Below are 20,227 nucleotides of genomic sequence, written 5' to 3'. Positions count from 1 at the left end.
CATCTGGGTCACCTCAGTATCACCCACTACCTCAGTTGTCAACCAGAGACAACACTCCCTCTGGTCTATTGAAACTGTAAGCACTTAGAGGCAGGGACTGTCTCTTCCCAGCTGTACCCATAGTGCTTAGCACAATGGGGCCTCTGGACATCCCTGTAATATAGATAGTGACTAATAATAATACTCCATGCCCATCCATGGTGCCTCATACACTAAGCCTATGCCTGTGAGACTCAGGAAGGAGGATGCTGGATGGGAAGGACACCACATCATCCCCAACCCTCTTTATGACACACTCCCCTCCTGCATTACAGGGTGCTGCCCTCTTGCTCCCATCGCTGCCAACTGCCAATAGATTGGTGTCTAAATAGAAGCATGCTTTTATAATTAGCTTCCTTCTGCCCTGTTTCTCCAGGGATGTCCCAGCTCATTGGCTATGACCCGCTGGGCAGTGACTGGGGAATAAGCCAGTGACTGTGGCAGGAGCAGCTGGCTGGCTGGAAAAGGGAAAGATTTCATTTGTTGCCGACGTGGTGGGAGGGAGCTGGGAGGAGACACAGACCAATTTTGGAGGATGTCGGCTGCAGCTTGATTAGCTTGTATAACCAATGCCAGATGGCGAGTGTCTGTTTAAGCTGAGATCTCTGCTCTCCTTACCCATGTGAGTAGTCACACTGACTCCAATGGAGCTACTCGAGTGAGTAAGGGGTCTGGCAAAATATTTGGAGAGGGGACTGGCCTAATCCCTGCCCTCTATACAATCACAACAGGAGCCCGAGGTCTTAACACCAACAGGGCACTAAGAGGCTACCCAGCAGACTGTTTATGTACACTGAGGGCAAAGCAGCCCTCCTCTCATGCAACAGGCCGGCCAAGCCAGGCACGTTCTCCACACTGTCTGCCAGTCTTCCACACCCATCCAGGCAGCTAATCATGTTAACCTCTCACCCCTCCTCCTCATTCTCCCCCTCCAATGGGAGAGATTGTCCTTTTTTCATCCCTCCTGCCACTGGAGGCTGGCCAGATTCAGTTCAAGGTCTGGATAGTAATGTCTTGGCAATCAACAGGCATGGGAAAGAAAATGCAGGAAAGCAGTGCCCGGCAGACCAGTGAGAGCTGTTTGCTAGAATGAGTGTTCGCTTGAATGCAACAAAAGCGCTTTAAGATAGTAAACTATCCAGAATACACCATGGACTGTAACAAATCTAAATCACATACTCAGCAATCAGATCCACTGTGCCCAAGCAGTCTGCTGTGTAAAGATCACAGTGTATTAAAGATTTATTATTATATAACCAGCCCCCCTACACCTCCATGGAAATAGCTTCTCTAAAGTGATGTCTGAAGAGCTATAAAGCCAGCCGATTGCTAACCCCAAATGATTACCCAACGAGCCACCTGCAATTACTTTGCAATGTCTTGTTTTGAAGCTATTCAGTGGATATACTTAAACGAAACTGAAATGACCCTGTTAACTGAGCATGAGTGACGATGCCCGATTGATCCAAACAATGGAAATTATTGCTATGATCACAGCTCTGCCCTCTCTCTGTATCCTGCCCAACCTTGCAAACATGGCTGAGACCTGAAAAGAAAATCAATAAATCATTCTTTTCCCTTCACTTCCTATCTTGTCTGATTACTCATGGTGAGTCAGCATAAAAGAGGCAAACACTGTGATACTGATGTCTCGTGTCAGTGTCTTGTATGTCGGTGGCACTGAGAGTTAGTACATCATTTACTATCTAACAAACTTCATTCTGCTCTCTGTAAAACAGCTTCTTTTCTTCTACTGAACTGAGGTGGCTAAAGATATAATTTGGGTAAAGGTCTCAGAGAGAGCGGAAGGATCTGACCTAGCAGTATAATAATGATGCAATTATTGAGTTTGCATTGTTATAAATGAGCTATTTTAGTGCAATGCAGTGTTAAAATCCTCCTAGTGGGTTTGAAAGATAAAGAACTAGGCAGTTTGGAGGCTGAAGCGAGTAAAGGGAAACAAGGAAGGCATAGTCCATATGTTTTTCTACCATTAATGAGTTCCTTTTATTCGTTCCCTTCAGCATGCACTACCTTCAAAGAAGAAGATGCCAGTTCGATTGATGACTCTTCAAGGCCAAGATCTCTCCTTCTTTCAGCTCGAACCTCTGCATAACTACATTGGGGGGCAAAAAGAGAGACTTAGAACAAAATTCTTATTGCCTACTGGAAATGAAAAGTAGGCTGTGAAATAAAAACAATGGCTGCTTCCTTAATGATACGAAGCGGATATACAGTTCTCTGAGGACCTCTTATTTTGTACCTGCAGCCAGAAGCAGCACCAGGGTTTTTGCCGCCCTAGGTGGCAGTGCTCCTCCTCTGAGCATTTGGCAGCGGGGGGTCCTTCGCGTCTTTGGGGCACTTCAGCAGCAGGTCCTTCACTTGCTCCAGGACCCACCACTGAATTTCCACTGAAGATCCAGAGTGGAAGGACGCCCTGCTGCCAGTGGTTTGAGCATTGGCCTGCTAAACCCAGGGTTGTGAGCTCAATCTTTGAGGGGGCCATTTAGGGATCTGGGGCAAAAATCTGTCCGGGGATTGGTCCTGCCTTGAGCAGGGAGTTGGACTAGATGACCTCCTGAGATCCCTTCTAACCCTGATATCTGTGATTCTGTAACTAGGGTTGGGGTAAGCATCAGATCCTAAGGTGGGGTTAATGGGCACAGATCCATTAAGAAGTCAATTGGGGGTTGCTCATTTACACCACTTCAGAATCTGGCCCCTTAGCTGCAAATTTCCTTTATTTCATCTTTCAAATCCAAGGTTCTGTTCATTTTTCTATTTTACTAAGTAAAATGTATGTTCATCTTGAGTTATTTGATGGGTGTCTAGGACTTTATTTAGGATGTGCATGTACCTGAGGCAGAGACAGAAATATATGCTCACACTCCATAAAGTTGGAACCTTAGGAGACCGAAAGATCTAAAATTTCCCCAAAACAAGGCAGAATCAACAAGCCTCGAGATGTGTACGTACCATCATGAATGCATTCAAATTAAAACAGCTCTCAGGGTGTGGTTTATACTAGCTTATATAATTCTAACCACATATGCTGCTTATTAGGATACGATGCTCTTAAGGTTGTGTTTCAAAATATCTAAACAGAATGACTAATGGGCTTTTCTCAAAATATTTGATAGTCTCAGACAGGGAAGACAAGGATAAATTCACATTTTACCAACATTAGCTGACCAAACTGGTATGTCACTTTCTTTTTAAAACTCTCCACTAAATCCATTCTAAGTATACACTCAGTCTTGTTTGAACCAGCAATGGAAATTTACCACTGACATAGATGGAAGCAGATTCCAACCCAGTAATTGTGTATCACAAGCCTCCAAACCTAGAACAAGACTGTACAAGATTCATAGCACATTATTTAATGCTACCAGTACAATAGAACCAGCATGAGGGGGTGGCATGTGCTAAATTTTATAGTTCATATAGTGGTAATAGAAACAGCTACCTCTAAAATAGCTCAGTGGTTTGCGCATTGGCCTGCTAAAGCCAAGGTTGTGAGTTCAATCCGTGAGGGGGCCACTTGAAGATCTGGGGCAAAATCAGTACTTGGTCCTGCTAGTGAAGGCAGGGGGCTGGACTCAAAGTCCCTTCTGTCTCTATGAGATAGATATATCTACAGCTGTGTTAAAAAAGAGGTGCATGAATGCATTGACATCCATACAGCACTCTGGTTATGAGAAGCTTTGAGGTTTTTGATGTATCTGTGTCATGGCTAAGGACAAAAGTGGAATATAATATACTCAGTCAAATGTTGCTTCCAGGCTTTTTGACTTCGTTGCCAAAAAGTGATTAATGAAAACATTAAAAACAATTCCCAAGTTCTCACCCATAATAATTTTATATAACTATGTATCATCATAGTGAGTCAAATCACACCGCAAATGTTTGGCTAACACATAAAAGAATGGAAAAATGGAATGGATGAGCACACTGATTAACAGAAAGTGTTAAGCACATATTCCTACCTAACCACAAGGTGTGTACAAACAATGAACTCAGGTTTGGAGTTCCACTGGTGGTACGTGATGTAATAGTGCGTTTGCAACCATATCCATTGCTGGCCTTTGGTCAAGAATCTGTAGTAACAGGACTTTCCTTTTCCAAATTGCATCACTGTTAAACAAAAAGAAACAATTTGGTTAATAACCGTTATAATCTGATTGTAACTGAGATTAGAAGACTATCTCTGTCCCGTCTAACACTGTTAACATTGCTATCAATCCTTCCTCAACACTGCTTCCATTTTCAACCAGGTGCCGAGTTTTAATCTGATTTGTGGTTATTAATTTAAAAAGAAAATGCTTCAATATTTGAGGTTCATTTTTTAAAAATGGTAATAGCTGGCACAGGCAGAGATTCTGCCTCTTTGCCAGCAAACTGTACATATAAATGACATCAACCGAAGAGTACATTGGCACTTTATCAGTCTAGCTGCATGCATTTCAGACATCGCTGGCTTCAAATCAGGAAGCTGATAATAGAAGAACCCTGATTTGAAAGTTGAAGTCTGTTTAACTGCTAATTGAAATGTCCACAGATTAGACTGTATATGAGTGGAACCAAGTCTTCCTTTGAGAGCCAGTTATGTCTAAAGTTAACCACTTACATCTCCCTTTTAAAATACCATTTAACAAGAGTTGTTTAAAAAATGTAATAAAATGTAATATTAATGACCAGGCTTTTAAAAGGGCTTCCCAAACTACAGGCACAATTGTGCACCAGCAATTCACTGTGTCCACAACTGAACTCTTTCAGGAGCTGATCCAAAGCCCACTGAGCTCAATGGAAAGACTCCATGGAAAGTGGGAGGCCATAACCCAATTGACTTTGAAGGGCTTTAGATGAGACCCATAGAGCAGAATGGATGGTCTTGTGGTTAATGAACTGAACTGGGAGCCAAGGGCGCCGGAGTCACTTCCTAGCTCTGCTGCAGATTTCCTGAGCACCTTGGTCAAGTCATTTAATCGTCTGTTCCTCAGATTGCCCACGTGCCAAATGGGAATAACAACACTTCCTGTCCAGGCTGGGGTAGTTGAGCAGACAACTTTCTTAGTGCTTGTGAGGTGCTCGGAGAATATCAGGATGGGGAATATAAGTAACTAAGTAGGTACATTCGATGCCTGAGTAACAGATTCCACCCACAGATCCAGTAGTTAGGTATCTAAATAGGCCAAACTGCGGCCCTGCCCCCCCTGCACCATCCCCGAGGCCATGCCCCTGCACCACCTGTTCTCCCTGAGGCCCTGCCCCTTCTCCTCTAACTTCCCACCACCCGTTCCCCACAAGGCCCCGCCCTCACGCCAACCCTTCCCTGTGAGTTCCTACCCCCACGCTGCCTCTTCCCCTGAGGCCCCGCTCCTGCACTGCCTCTCCCCACCAAGACCCTGACCCCCCATTCGCTCCTCTCTGCCCCTTCCCCACCCGTCATTCGCCCTTATGGCTGGTAAAAAGTGGGAGGCCATAGCCTTTGACTGCAAGCGCATAGTAATAAAAGGACATTGTCTATTTAAAATCACACCTCTGTCTGAATGATATTTTTCTACTTACTACTGTTCCAGATAGCACCAAAGATTATTTCAGCTGCTAGAGATTGGACCAAACAAGATTCTCTATTCTTTCAGTTCATTTCCTTTATGCGTTTGACACAATTTGTGTGTACTCATTTTCACTGTTTCCTCTGTGTACTCAGCCAAGCACTTGGGCCCCTGTTGTCGGTTTGGGTCATTTGCATAGCAAGAGGGAAGAACAAACTGGATGTAAAAGCACAAGATAAGGCCGGGATGCGGGGGGGCGAGATGCACCTGCAGTACCTGAAACTACTCTTAACTCACCATTTGAAGCTGACTCGATTCCAAAGTCTATAACTGCATCTACAGTCTTGGGTCTATAGTGCTCAAAGGTGTCACCCACCCACCCACCAATACTGTATTACATACACAGCCATAGGTGCCGACTCCATAGATGCTCCGGGGCTGGAGCACCCACAGAAAAAATGAGTGGGTGCTTAGCACTCACTGGCAGCCAGCTTCCCCCTCACTCCCCAGTGCCTCCTGCCCACCTGCTTCCCCACTGATCAGCACCTCCCCTTGGCTCCCAGCGCCTACAGCCCGCCACAATCAGCTGTTTCACAGAGTGCTGGAGGCTCTGGGAGGGAAGGGATGGGATACACTGGGGGGAGGGGACGGGACTGGATGAGAAAGAGGTGGAGGGGGGGCTTGGGGGAAGGGATGCGATGGGGGCTGAGCCTGGGGCAGGGGAGGGGCGGGAAGAGGCAGGATGGGGGTGGAGGCTTGGGGGAAGGGATCAGGTGGGGGAAAGGGTCAGGGTGGAGCAGGGGGTTGAGCATCCCCCGGGCCTGGAGAAAGCTGGTGCCTATGTATACAGCCTTTAATGCTAGAGAAGTCAAAAATGCACCTTTTGGACACTACAGTGTGAGGCTCATGGCTGTCATGCATGGATAAGCCCCCATGGAAGCTACAAGTGTTGCATATAATGCTCCGTCTTGATGAGAGCAGAAGGGCAACTGAGTGCTTAAGAAGGAACTTAAAACCTACAGTGTGCATTCACGTCCTGGCTGGCTGGCTCCAACGGGGTAGCTGAGCATGTGCCCAGCACCTGCACAACCCAGCTGGAGAACAGAGCTGGTTTATAGGGGTTCAGGTGCCTATAGGCTTCAGGTTCAGATGAAATTAAAAAAATATAGGGTCATAAAACAATACCAGAGAAGCTTTCCAATCCCACAGTATGTAGTAAAACAACCACATTTACTTAATGCCACCTCCCAGCCCCTCCTTAGAGTAGGTCCAAGCTTCAGTGAGATCTGTAGTAACACCAGCATGGAGCAAGTCAGGCATGGTATGAATGGTTCCTGAAGAACTTAAAAGCAAACCACTGGGTAGACAGCAGCAGGTTGAGAGTTCTTCCTAATCTGGCTAATGAGAACATTCAGCACACCCTATTACAGGTCACGAAATGTAACCAATAATACCAGTGTGTGACATACATGACAATTTCCTGAAATATCCTGGACGAACCTTACTGAATTCAGTTTATGTAGCGTCCATTGCATTAAAAATGCAAATGTTTATGTACTATTGTGGGATTGCATGGAACATCTCCAGGGTGGAGACATGATTAATGTAAATCCTTGAGCATCAAAGGACTCTTTTAAACAATGGGCCAGAGAAGAAGGAAAGTTTGGGATAAACAAAGTTGCTTGGGGTTTCCCAGGAAATATTTCAGAGGAGGGAAATGCAAATTTCCAGCTCTGGACCCAACCCTTTTGAAGCTATGCCCTGAGGAGAAACCCATTGTCTATTAATTACTTATTCCCAGATGAAAGACCGAGGCTGGATAAAGGAGTGACTCAGATTCCTGGGTGTTCTTATTCTGAGCAAAAGGTATCATGAATGTGTAAACATAGAAAACCATCTGTGTGGTAACTGAAGGACTGACCCCCCTGTCAGAGCCCTAGGTAGAGTTGGGATGATCTCTAGTAAGCTTATTAGCACATGTGTAGGTTCTTTCATTGTTTTTAATGTTTTCTCTGTACTGCTTTTACCTTAAGAATAAATGTGCTTGCTTACAAAGGGCTGTCAGGTAACTTAACTGTGGGCAATTATGCTGTTTACAGCCTCTGAGGAGAAGGCAAAGGAGGCCTGCTTAGGTGGTCGGACTTGGTGGGGAATTCACAAAGCTTGGAAATACCCCAGTCGGGAGGAAGACAGATGCATGTCTCCGCTCATCAGAGGTGAGAGCTGGGGAGCCAGAAGCCTATGTGGGTGCCTTTGCTGGACCACATAGTGGGAATACAGGTGCAGTTGCCCTGAAGTGTGATACAGGAGCCATGGCAACTCGACCGCAGAGCTCCATTTGATTCTAGTTACCTTATTGCCCCAATAAATGGCACATTCACACATGGCATATTCGCATACACACGGGGCCTGATTGTTCCCCAGAGTTATCAGTGCAAGGAAGACTTTCTAAGTTAATCTTCTTGTGCAGGATATGTAGTGGGGCAGCATTTACCCCTGCCTATTCAGCACCAACCCTCTCATCTCCAACCCCAGATAGTCCTCTGTGGGGTCAGAGATCTGAAGCTGGGTGGGAATGAGCACCACAAGGTATCCAGCCAGAAGCTGCCCATATCTTGCCAATGAAGCCATATCACCTGGGAGCTGGCTAGTGGTTCCAGAGTTAGTGCAGACACAGAGCTTCCACCTAGATGACAATGGGCAGCTGCAGATCCCCTGGGATCCACATAATCTGTCAGGGAACCTCAAAACTGTCCCAGGAAAACTCCAGGACGAAAGTTCAGGGAGGTTTTATTCTTCCACTCACCCCTCCCGTGGATGTTTCCAAGAGAGACAGCCCTCTGCTGGATAAAATCCGATTCTGCTTTAGCTATGAAGACAGTTTGGCCCTATAGCAATATAGGACTGTGACACACCATTGAGCAGTTTTGATTCTATCCAGCAGAGGGCAGGGGTTACACATACACCTGCATTAGTTCCTTATTGTACAACTATACCTAGCAGGGTGGCCAAAGTTACTGACCGTCCGTACAACAATCTTCAGACGTTCGAGAGCCGGGGTGCACCTGCTGGGGCTCAGAGCTTAAGCCCCACTCCCGCTGAAGCCCCGAGCCCTGGCAGCTGTGCCTCATGGGGCTGAAGCCCCGAAACCCCCCATCCCATTGGGCAGGAGCCAGAGGGGATGCATGAGGGGAGGGAGAGAGGGAACATGGGGTCACACCCCCCCTGAGATTTTTGCCAAGGGATTTGCTGGCCCTGCTTGATCACATGGTGCCACCGGGTCTCCCTCCTGCATGGCAGCTGCTGGAGCAGGCAAGCTGGGAGCTGCGGCCATGGGGAGAGGCAGCAGCAAACAGCGCGGAGCAGCAGCCACTTCCTGCAGCTCCCAGCTGTTTGCAGCTGGTTCTCCATGGGGAGCTACCAGCTGAAGGGAAGTGTGCCTGGTGAGGCATGACTCAAGCTGTTGGGGGGGGGGGCGGTTGCGCCCCTCCCTTCAAGAGTCATATCTGGCAGAAGCCCCTAGCCCCACCACTCTGCTGCAGGGCAGAAGCCTGAGCTTCCCTTCTGCCCCAGTCTGGTAGGTGGAGAAGGGAGGACATGGGGAAGCAATGGGAGCCAAACTTTAGCAGTAAAAGAGCAGCATGCGACTCACAAACTGCAGTTTGGCCACCCTCCGCCCTATGGAGTTAGTTCTTTTGCACTTTTGATAAAACTACCCCTTCCTCTCGGATTGATTTGAGAGACAGACTGACAGACAGATACTACCCGTTTGAGCCAACAGGGAATCTGTACACAGGGAATCTGGAGAAACCGTCTGAGTATGGCAGAAGCATTTGACAAATAGTAAGTAATTAAGTATCACAACAACTTAATGAGGTGGTGCTATTATGCTTATTTTACAGATGGGTAATCTAGGCACAAAGAACTTAATTATAACCTGCTTCAGAACTTAATTATAGCCTGTTTTCCAGAGGTGCTAAGTACGCCTGGTCCCATGGAGGACAATGGGAATGGAGAGTGTTCAGCAGCTGTGATGATCAGCAAAAACCCAAGAATCAAGTTTCAGAGTGGTAGCCGTGTTAGTCTGTATCAGCAAAAAGAATGAGGAGTCCTTGTGGCACCTTAGAGACTAACACATTTATTTGGGCATAAGCTTTTGTGGGCTAAACCCCACTTCATCGGATGCATGCCAAGAATCAGGGTTGTTCGCACAGCAACACAACAGCAGAGTCAGGAACGAAGGGCAAGAGCTCTGGCTTCCAGTGTTGCAGTGTAACCAATGTTAGGGCAACTCACTTCCAGCACCCAAACACAACAGAGATCTGCCCGTTTGGGAAATTCTCATTGATAAAACTTGCCCTGATAAAATAATGGATTCCTAGGGATTCATCTTCCCTCGTTAGGTATGAACCAAGCCATATTTTACAGGAATAGGGAAGAATTTCCCTAATAAACATACACATTTTTGCACAAGTCTCATAAGCTCATGTTGTCAGTTCCCTGCAAGCAATGGGAAAGGAACTTACAGTGTTCATGGCACCTAGCGAGAAGCTCCAGGTCATCAGCGTGGTAATAATCATAACCTGACGTTCCCAGAACCTCAAAGGGTAAATAACCTATAATAGGTGGGGCCCTAGAATAAAAGCAAAGAGAAAGATGTAAATACAAAACCTGATGTGATGACCATTTGGCAGATCTTTAGCAAACTAAAAACCAAATATCTCCTTGCCAGAAAGCTGGGAGTGATATTGGGTTTTTGTTTGTATCAGAAGGAGAGATAAAGACAAGCATGTCAAAACTGAGTAAATGCGGAGGTATCTTTATTGTTTCCTGGTCTATTCATTATGTGGGTGTATGGAAAAGCACATATGTGTGCAAGTGACTCATTCATTAATCATGTTTGTTAGCTTAAGAATTACTATGGATGTTCATGTGCATAATACACTGGAGACTGTGTAAAATTATCCAGTAGGCTGGGTGCAAATGTCATCTGGGGAGGAACTGTAGAAGAAATAGTAAGAGCTTGCCTACATGAACACTTAGTATGTGGCAAACCGGTGCATAAATCTACCCCGCACTAGCCTGCCGTGCATCAACTCTCTGTGTGGATCCTGCTGACGTGCAATCTAAGTCCCATAGCGTGCTTTGATCTACCTTGCTTTGCAATAAGCACAGATTAAACACACTAGGGAACTTTTAATGCCCAGCGGCATGGACACTTAGTGTGCAGCAGACTAGCATGGGGTAGATTCACACTCCAGATTGCCACAATCTAAGTGTTCATGTAGAGAAGACCTAATCAGGACTCTCCGGTGGATGTAGGGACATGCTTGGGTAAAAGAGGAGTAATCTATTCCCATGGCACAGCAAATGATTTTGGTGCATTCTATAGAATAAAGCTTTTCCTTTAGACAGACGTCGAGCTGATCTCCAGGTCTCTGATGTCTGTGGCAGATGAACAGGGAACGGAGGAAACCAAACAAGGGCCAAGTTTCCAATTCCAAGTCACCATTTAGAAATCCAATACTAAGTTACAGCTTTTTGAGCTGAAAATGAGAACTTTTTAAAAAGGCGCAATTACAATATTGAAGTGATAAACAAACCGCACGAGAACAAGGTCACGGTAACACCTGGGAAATAATTAGCATCACACAACACTGCGAGTCGGGAACGAAGATATAATTATTACACCTATTGCACATAAGAACAGGCCTGATTCTGCCCTCGGCTGCGTATGTGCAACTCCCAGTTACTTCAGTGGGAACACCACATCTGCTTTGGAAGGCAACATTTGGCCATATTGTGTTTATCTGGCTTCTTGCCCCTCTCTTTGCTTCACTGTCCATTTGACTTGGCTGTTGGGTGTGATGACACTACGAAGAGCGGCACAGTTTACCTACCGCATTTTCAGTTCATTCCTCTAGAGTAAATGCGGCAATATATTCCCAGCGTAGTTCATGTTTTAAAATTAAACTGCACAGGAACAGGCTGAAGGCATAAAAAGACAGGCACGTTCTCCTCTATGCTTCCTTTGCTTTGGTGTGTCTTAGTACCATTTTGTGGAAGGCCAGTGCTACCAGGGGACCATAAAATATGCTTGAAATATGGGCATGAAATAACAAAATGGATTCAGCTGAGGAAAACTCAAGCTAATCCGCTAGGGGCGAGGAGGCGGAATAATCCAAAACAGAGATTCTGTATTTAAAAGAGGGAGAATCCTGGGAAACAGTGAACAGCACCAGGGGCGGCTCCAGGCACCAGCAAAGAAAGCAGGTGCCTGGGGCGGCCAAAAGAAAAGGGTGGCACTCCGTCCGGTATTGGGGCGGCTGGTCCGGGTCTTCGGCAGCACTGCTGTGACAGGTCCTTCACTCTGTCTCTTCTTCTTCGGCGGCACTTCGGCGGGAGTTCAATGTTTTTTTTTCTTTTCTTTTTTTTCACCGCTTGGGGTGGCAAAAAAGCTGGAGCCAGCCCTGGACAGCACCCTGTCAATAGGAGTTTGCAGTGCAACATGACATGAAAAAGGCACGTGTGAATTTGGGCTGTATGCCCAGCATCATGAAACCAGGAAGGAAACCCTCTCTCTGGGCCTGATCCACGCCCACTGAAATATTCCCATTGACTCTCGTGGCATTGGACTGAGCTCTCTCTGGAGTCAGACATTCTAAGGTCAGACGGGACCTGTATGACCACTTAATCTGACCTTCTGCAAAACACTGCCCACCAAACCCGAAACTTCTCTTTGAGCTATAACGTAACTTCTAGAAAAAGAGCCAGTCTTGGTCGATGCATGATACAGCTCCAGTGCAATATTGCATTCATTTCTGGACACCACATGGTCAAACAGATTTAGAAAGAGTTCAGAGAACAGAAACAAACCTAACTAAGATTTATGAGAAAAGATTACAACCGCTACATTGATGCAGGCTGGCTAAGTGCCAATTAAAAGATGAGGTCGCCAGGTGGGCATGTGACATGGTAACTGCCTACATCTGAAAGGCAAAAATGTCAAGGAAGGAGCCGAATCTCTGAGGATGCTGCCACTAACAGGGGACTATCAGTAGGACATGTACTATAGAATGCAAACCAGTACTGGAAATAGAATAGCCAGAATAACTTCACAGATCTTTATCATCTGATATGGTTCTAAGTTAGAACATTCATGAAGCGATACAAACACTCATGTAGATAGCAGAGCAAGCCACACAATAGCACAGCACAGCTACATTCTTCATGGGTCCAATCCTGTTCACACTGAAATCAATGGCAAACCTCACACTGATCTTGACAGCGGGCTGCAGCCCATTATATGGGACACTCCCAAGGCAGAAGTAGACTATGGCACTAGTTGGGATTTTACTGTTTCAGATTTTGAAGTTTGGGACTATTTTTAATATGTTAACGAAATAGATGAAATGAAACAGAAAACGAGTAAGGGTCACAGTTTTCTCTCAGTTCCTCCCAATGAATGGCTGCACTGGCACAAGGGAGGATAGATTTGGCCCTAAGAGATAAATAGCTTCTGCTGATGAGCCAACACAGCAAACTAAATGCAGCTACCACCTTTAAGCAATGTTGGAGCTTTCTGATCGGGGGTGAAGCATAACACTGTGGCTGTCAGGAGTGGGAATTGAACCTGGTATCTCAGGATCTTAATGCATGAGCCTCTACTGCAGGAGTAGACAACCTATGGCACATATGCCAAAGGCAGCACGCGAGCTGATTTTCAGAGTTGCCCACACTGCCTGGGTTCTGGCCACTGGTCTGGGGGGCTCTGCATTTTAATTTATTTGTAAATGAAGCTTCTTAAACATTTAAAAAACCTTATTTACTTTACATACAACAATAGTTTAATTATCTATTATAGACTTATAGAAAGAGACCTTCTAAAAACGTTCAAATGTATGACTGGCAAACGAAACCTTAAATCAGAGTGAATAAATGAAGACTCAGCACACCCCTTCTGAGAGGTTGCCGACCTCTGCTCTACTGCCTGAGCTAAATGCCATCAAGCACTAGATTCAGCCTAGCCACCACTAGAGGGGGACAGAGTACCACACCAAATGCACATCCACTTGACACAAGTAAACAAAGCTAGATTCTCTTCCGTTTCAGGGACAATTTGCACTACTCTGTCAACACTAACTGGTTTCAAGTACAGCATAGCCAGCCATGGGTGGATCACCCAGGGCTGCAGGGCTGTCACAACTTACATACTCCCTGCACCTGCAAAAGGAGGTTGGTTGGGGTAAAAGAGGGGTGGCCAAGGACCCTTACACCAGGATGCCATAATGGTCTCTTGTGGACACAGGGAGGCAGCAGAAGCTCTCAGCATGGGTGCTCAGCACTTCTGGAAACCTGCTCCTACATCATTAATTATCTGTGAGAAGCAAATGTCAGCATTCTCTGATCGTGAGTTCTTTGGGACAGCTGGGGAAAGTGCCTAGTGGACCCTACCATAATACAAACAGCACAGTCATATTTACCCAAAATATCTTTTACAGAGCACTGTGCTCCTTTTTTTTTATCTGACCCAGATTTCTGTTAAATGTGACAGAACGTGTATTTATTAAACTGACTTTTATTTCTGTCTGTCTACGCAACCAAGCCAATATCTTTTGGGTCTGTAATAACACACTTATCTTCATGACAATAATGTCTTTCAGATGAATGCCAGACAAACATTTTAAGCAGCTCAGGAAAGTGCAGTGCTTTCAGATATGTCATCATAATTTAGAGGAACTGATTCTTTATTTGAGAATGTAACCACAAAATGCTTCTAACCTGGGACTGGGGAGGGAGCAATCTGAAGATTTTCGCTAGCTTAGTCACTGCAATTCCCTGTGCTAAAGGAACTGTTCAAGTTTTCTGAGTAGGAGATCAATGACTGCGTGCAGCGTGAAAAGCTAAAAAGATGGACTTCAAGTTATCACTGAAGTGCAGGGATTGCAGGGGAAGATACTATAGCAACACTGTAATTGAGCAATGAACGATGGAGGAAGGAGTAGAATATGGAACAGAAACAGACCAATATAAAAGCATCCTATTTGTTTTTTCCCTTAAATGACATCTATATGTAGTTTCAGGCTCCAGGTGTCTCTAGTTGGTTGATGTTTATGTAGCTCAGTAGAACTGTCCTAACCTGCTTCTGCGCTCCATCGTAGATGCTAGGTCTGAGCGAATGAGGCCCTGATGCTGAGTAGAGCTCAGCACCAGCTACTCCTATGTTCTCAGCACTTTTCAGGATCAGCCCGCAAACATGGAAAATGATCACTGAGAAATAGCTGAAAACATTCTATGAAAGATTCAGGATGCCCCTACTATTCTATTAAATTGTGCATTGAACCAATGATTGAATGAGTGAAAGCACGCTCCTAGCTCCAAGTTCACTGCTTACATCAGGCACTGCAGTACACACCAGCTTAACAACTATGTTAGCTTAATTTACGCTCAGGAACAATAGTTTCCTCACAGGAGATATCACAAGGACTGGAGTAGAAGAATTCCTCTCCGAGTCACATCCCAGGTTCATCACAAGGCACTTGGATATATTTCAATAAAGCTCCCAGCCGGCTCCTGGGAGCTTTCCTCACAGAAGTTGCTGGGTGCTTGGCCCCTTGAGAACCAGGTCACTGCTCTCGATATCTCAATATTGGCTTAGCCTAACCTTAGACATCCACTTTTAAAAATTTAGGCTACTGCATATACTGATTTCAATTCAGATAAAGTTACATTAACCAGACCTAGAGAGCATGAGTAACAGCACAAGTGGTTTCTCATCAGCACCTCAAGATAGGATTTCCAGTGTAGTTATTCTGATTAATATATTAATTTCATTTTCATTTCTTGCAATATCTTCTCTCTCTCTCTCTCTGAATGGACAGGGTGATATTTGGATTTCTTCAGAAAATAAGCATTCAGCAAAGGAATTTGATTTCTCAGCCTGGTCTTTGCAGCGGTAAGTACATGCGCTCTCCAAAGATAGTACTATTGTGCATTACGAAAGAAGGGAACGTGTGTAATACTGCTAGGTATTCATGCACACACACAAATATGCAAAAGTACAAAAGCTCTATGCTTTTTATTGAAGGACACCTGCCCTTTTATAATTAAAAAAGTTTTATCAAGTGATCTCCAGTCTATTTCACTCCCAAGTAGTATCTTATCTCCATTTAGTCAAAATAAGTCAATCATTACAACTATCTAGTCTTTTAATTTGTTTCTTTTTTTAAAAAAAACACCTTTAATTCTATATCAAGATGGAAATCAACAGGGCAAAGAACAGAGTCAGATTCTCAGCTGCTGCCAACTGAAATCAATGGAGTTCTGTCAATTTACACTAGATGAGAATATGGCCCACACGGTTCTTGTAGTAGAGTGGTGCCGGGGCTCAACCCTCCTTGCGGGCGGAGGGGAGCCACACCGGCCCACCGCGCGTCGTCGACTCAGGGCCCGTCCCTTGCTGCGGGATGGAGTGAACCCACAACAGTTAGCAAGTGGCCCAGGCCCTTAGGCAGGGCGAGGCAACACACACAGTCTAGGCTCAGGCCTCGTCAGCGGGGCTGAGCACAGGGGACCAGCATATAGCCTCCACAGGTCGGGGAGGGGGAGTCTGCCACCCTTGAAGGGGTGGCAGGGGGAACGCAGGCCCTCCCACTCCACTGCGTTCCAGCCCGGGGCCCTAGCAGCGGTTAACGCTGCTGACGGTCAGTGGGGGATCCTGACCGAAACACACTGCCATCGGCTCAGGTGAGCCTGCAGCCTGACTGAGGTCGGCTGCCCCCGGGCCACTTCCAACCTCCCCCTCACCGGGTACCTGCCCTCTGCCAGCGTCGTCCGGGGGGTCCCAGATCATGGGTTCCTCAGGGTGTCTGGCGTTGGGAGGTCCAGTCCACTCCTCGGGGTATCAGGCGTCGTGCGGTCCGATCCACTCCTCGGGGTATCGGGCGTCGTGCGGTCCGGTCCACTCCTCGGGGTACCGGGCGTTGGGAGGTCCAGTCCACTCCTCGGGGTACCGGGCGCCGGGAGGTCCAGTCCACTCCTCGGGGTACCGGGCGCCGGGAGGTCCAGTCCACTCCTCGGGGTACCGGGCGCCGGGAGGTCCAGTCCACTCCTCGGGGTACCGGGCACCAGGAGGTCCAGTCCACTCCTCGGGGTCCCGGGCGTTGGGAGGTCCAGGCAGCTCCTCCACAGGCCGAGTGTCGGACCGCTCAGTCGGCCCCTCTGAGTACTGGCCCCAGGGGAGGTCAGGCCAGTACCCCTCCGGGTACCAGGCACGGGGTAGGCTGGGCCCAGTGGGAGCTCGGGTCCTAGTGTCTGCCTTCTCTGGCAGCCTCCTCCTAACTGAGCGCTGGGGCAGGGCTTTTGTACCTCCGGTCCCGCCCCCTGACTTCCGGGGGCGGGGACAGGCGGTGGGGGCTCCGCCATGGCCGTGCCCTTTCTGGCCTGTTCTCCTCAGGAGCGCGGGGGAGTGGGGCCCCCTCACTACAGTTCTATATTAATAACTTATTTAGTACCAAAATGAGCCTGGACATTTTTATATGTGCTGTATTTCCAGCTCACATTAATGGAAGGCGAACAAAGATTCTTACTGCCCTTAAATATGAAAGAGAGCAAAGCTTTTAAGGAGGCGTGAAGTGTAGGCTTTGATCTGTGTCACCTTCGTGTTCTAATTTAATGTGAAATATTCTGCTTGGGGGCTCAGACCCATTTACTGGACAGTTTTCCTTTTCTAAACCATGGTTTGTGTATTCTTCAATCACCACATGTTGTATTTATATCTGAAAAACAACCTCCTCACCTGTGGTCCAAGAATAAAAACTTCCACTCCAAACTGTGTCTTGATGTGAATTCTTCACATGGCTCTTCAATGTTGCACAGCTCCTGCAGAACAGTGGGCGCATTTTAGTATTAAACTCTAAAGAAAATGGCTTGTGGGACAAAACAGCTTGATAAAACGTACAAGGACTCTTTGGAGAATAAGCTGACGTATTCTTCCGCCGACCTAGCAGTGTCTACTCCAGGGCTTCGGTCAGTCTAGCTACGTCTCTCAGGGAGTGCATTTTTCACACCCCTGAGTGACACAGCCAGGTCAACCTAACATTGCAGCATACACCAGCCTTTAGATGAGAGTTCTCTGAGTAAGGACGTCAATGGCAAGGTCTAGCAGATTGTAAGCTCCTTGGGGCAGGGACCGTCTGCTTGTTCTGTGTTTGACAGCACCTTGCACAATGGGGTCCTGATTCACTCCTAAGTGCTATTTTAATACGAACAAATAAATAAATAAATAAACCAATGGTGCAGATTATTTCTTTGCTAACTAACACTCTGGCAGTGAATGGGCCACAACTGAATTATTATGTACATAGTGCCCTTCTGTGGATAAACAGTAGGTTATAAAAGTCTGGCTCCCATGGTGAGAAAAGAGCAGGCAGTATTCTTACACAGTCAGTGAGTTTGGCAAGTTTCTTTCTGAGATACAGCTTTTCCAGGGGTTCAGCTGGAAACCGTGTTTCCGCGTAACTTCTTGAACATACGGCTCAAGGAGGCCCCTCTAATGCTATCATCAATGGTTCTTCTCAAACGCAGTTCTGCACTTGCTGGGCATTGCAATCAATAATGCTCAGAGAGCCTGTTTCGTTCTCCGCTATTCTTAAGCAAACTTTAGACGCTAACTCGCATCCCAAAATGAAACAGCACCATCACTCATCCCCAGGTCCTCCGCTCTGAATAGTTCACTGCCCAGCTCTCAAAGTGCAGGACTTAAGGCCCCTTTGCAAGATTTCTCCTTTTGGAATGACCAGACTTGAATATCCATTAACTCCGCTTGTGGTGAAAGCATCATTTTTTAAAATCGACTGCAGATCCCTCGTGTAAAAAGGGAAACACGACCCGAGGGCTCTCACCTTTAAAAACTGCGGCGTAACAAGACGAACAGTTGCTACGAGGCAAATCTGTTCTTCTGTGGCTGACCTGAATGCTCTTGCAATAGCTGATTCAAAGCCATTGCAGGAGGGTGTAGGCACTAGAGAAACACATCAAAACACAAGCCAATTAGCATTTCAAGAAGAAAATGTTAAGGCAGAAACAGTAATCAACAAACCTGAACAATTTAGCTCCTTCTATGCACAGTTCAAAGCCAATCAAAGTCATGCCCCCCCTAAAACTTGTTCAAATGATGATCATTTAAGACATATTTGGTGGATTCTTTGTCTCTATCTAAACTCTCTTGGCTTAATCATGGGAAAGGTTACACAGGGGCAACTACTAATCCTTGGCTTTGCAGAAAACTTGTTTGTAAGAGCTTCGGCTCAACTGAAGTGTATGAACCTAAGCCTGCCAGCCGGAAGCACCTTAAGAAGGCAAGACGCACTGTAAGGTTCATTAAAATGAAGACAGTGAAATTCAGCTGCTGGTTTCTTGTTTGTTACTTTTGTTGCGTTTTGTTTATGCTTTTTCAACTATCTACCTTAGGTGGAAAATCTCTTTAGCAATCCTACTAGGGAAAATGATCTTTGTTCATTGTAGATCTCAGCTCTAATTACCACGTCAGACCAAAACAGCAGAAAACATGAACCTTTGTTTACTTGCAAACAATTCACTAGCGGATTAGCCAAATTCTCTTCTCCTAGCTGCACTGCATGTATGATATTGATCCAGACCAGTGGTTCCCAAATCTGTTCCACCGCTTGTGCAGTATGTCCCTTGGCCCACGCCGCTTCCAGCAGCTCCCATTGGCCTGGAGCAGCGAACAGCGGCCACTGGGAGCTGCAGTCGGACAAACCTGCAGACACAGCAGGTACACAAACTGGCCCGGCCCGCCAGGGGCTTTCCCTGCACAAGTGGCATTCCAAGTCTGGGAAACACTGATCCAGAGGATCATATTCTGCATTTGTTCCATGCAGAAAAACCACGTGGACATGTGAGGAAGTTCACTACCAGGAATGGATGCAGACTATGCAATGGAGACATAACATGGCTTAGTGAGGAGAATTTTGCCCTAATGCTGGTAATTAGAAATAATGCATGTGGCCCAGCCCTATGGAGAGTGGTAAACCAAACAGCACTTGCTTTCCTGAGCTTCTTATCCTGGGAAAGATGGTGAACTAAACTTCTCATACATCTTATGCAATCAGTGCCAGTGCAAACACACACATACCACCATTCAGTTAAATTCAGCATAGAAATCCTATATCTCTAAATGATTGACAGGAGGGATTGTTTCAAGGTTGTTGATGTAGAGTGGCTCATAACAGGGGTCCTTCTGGAATCTGGCAGCAAGAACCAAACACGCTATGACAGGCTTTCAAAAAGTATGACTGCTATTAAAATTACCAGGTGAAGAACAGAAGGGAAGTGGGAGAAAAAAAGAACGACTGATGCCATTTCTGAACCCTCTCTCTCTCTTCATTTTATTTTATTTTCAAGAAATGGCCATTTTTGGATCCACCATCCTGGAAGATTCAAGGTTTTGCAGATATCCTATACAAACTGAGGGTAACAAATAACATTTCCAAGTGTCATTTTGAGCGAACCAGAGCATTTTATGTTGTTTTTGAATGAACTGGACTGTTTTTAAAAATGTGTAGCACCGCCAGGCCAAATGTAGCGTCTGAACTATTTGCTAGCGTCTCATT

The 20,227-nt window shown here is 46.1% G+C and overlaps 1 protein-coding gene across 2 annotated transcripts in view; it reads right to left on the bottom strand.

The window, feature by feature from the left end:
- Nucleotides 1-20,227, bottom strand: part of PASD1 (PAS domain containing repressor 1) — a 77,790-nt gene that overhangs the window by 17,990 nt on the left and 39,573 nt on the right. For both annotated transcript variants that reach the window (XM_050964739.1, XM_050964740.1), the window contains 5 exons: nt 18,497-18,615; nt 17,392-17,474; nt 10,121-10,227; nt 4,026-4,173; nt 2,074-2,155 (listed from right to left, as the gene is read on the bottom strand). In XM_050964739.1, coding sequence (XP_050820696.1) covers nt 2,074-2,155; nt 4,026-4,173; nt 10,121-10,227; nt 17,392-17,474; nt 18,497-18,615 — 539 coding nt within the window. The remainder of the gene's footprint in view (nt 1-2,073; nt 2,156-4,025; nt 4,174-10,120; nt 10,228-17,391; nt 17,475-18,496; nt 18,616-20,227) is intronic.

This window comes from Gopherus flavomarginatus, chromosome 8, assembly GCF_025201925.1.
Source record: "Gopherus flavomarginatus isolate rGopFla2 chromosome 8, rGopFla2.mat.asm, whole genome shotgun sequence".
Taxonomy (NCBI): domain Eukaryota; kingdom Metazoa; phylum Chordata; order Testudines; family Testudinidae; genus Gopherus; species Gopherus flavomarginatus.
The sequence above is the reverse complement of the archived record's forward strand: the minus strand, read 5'-3'. Positions and strand labels throughout refer to the sequence as shown.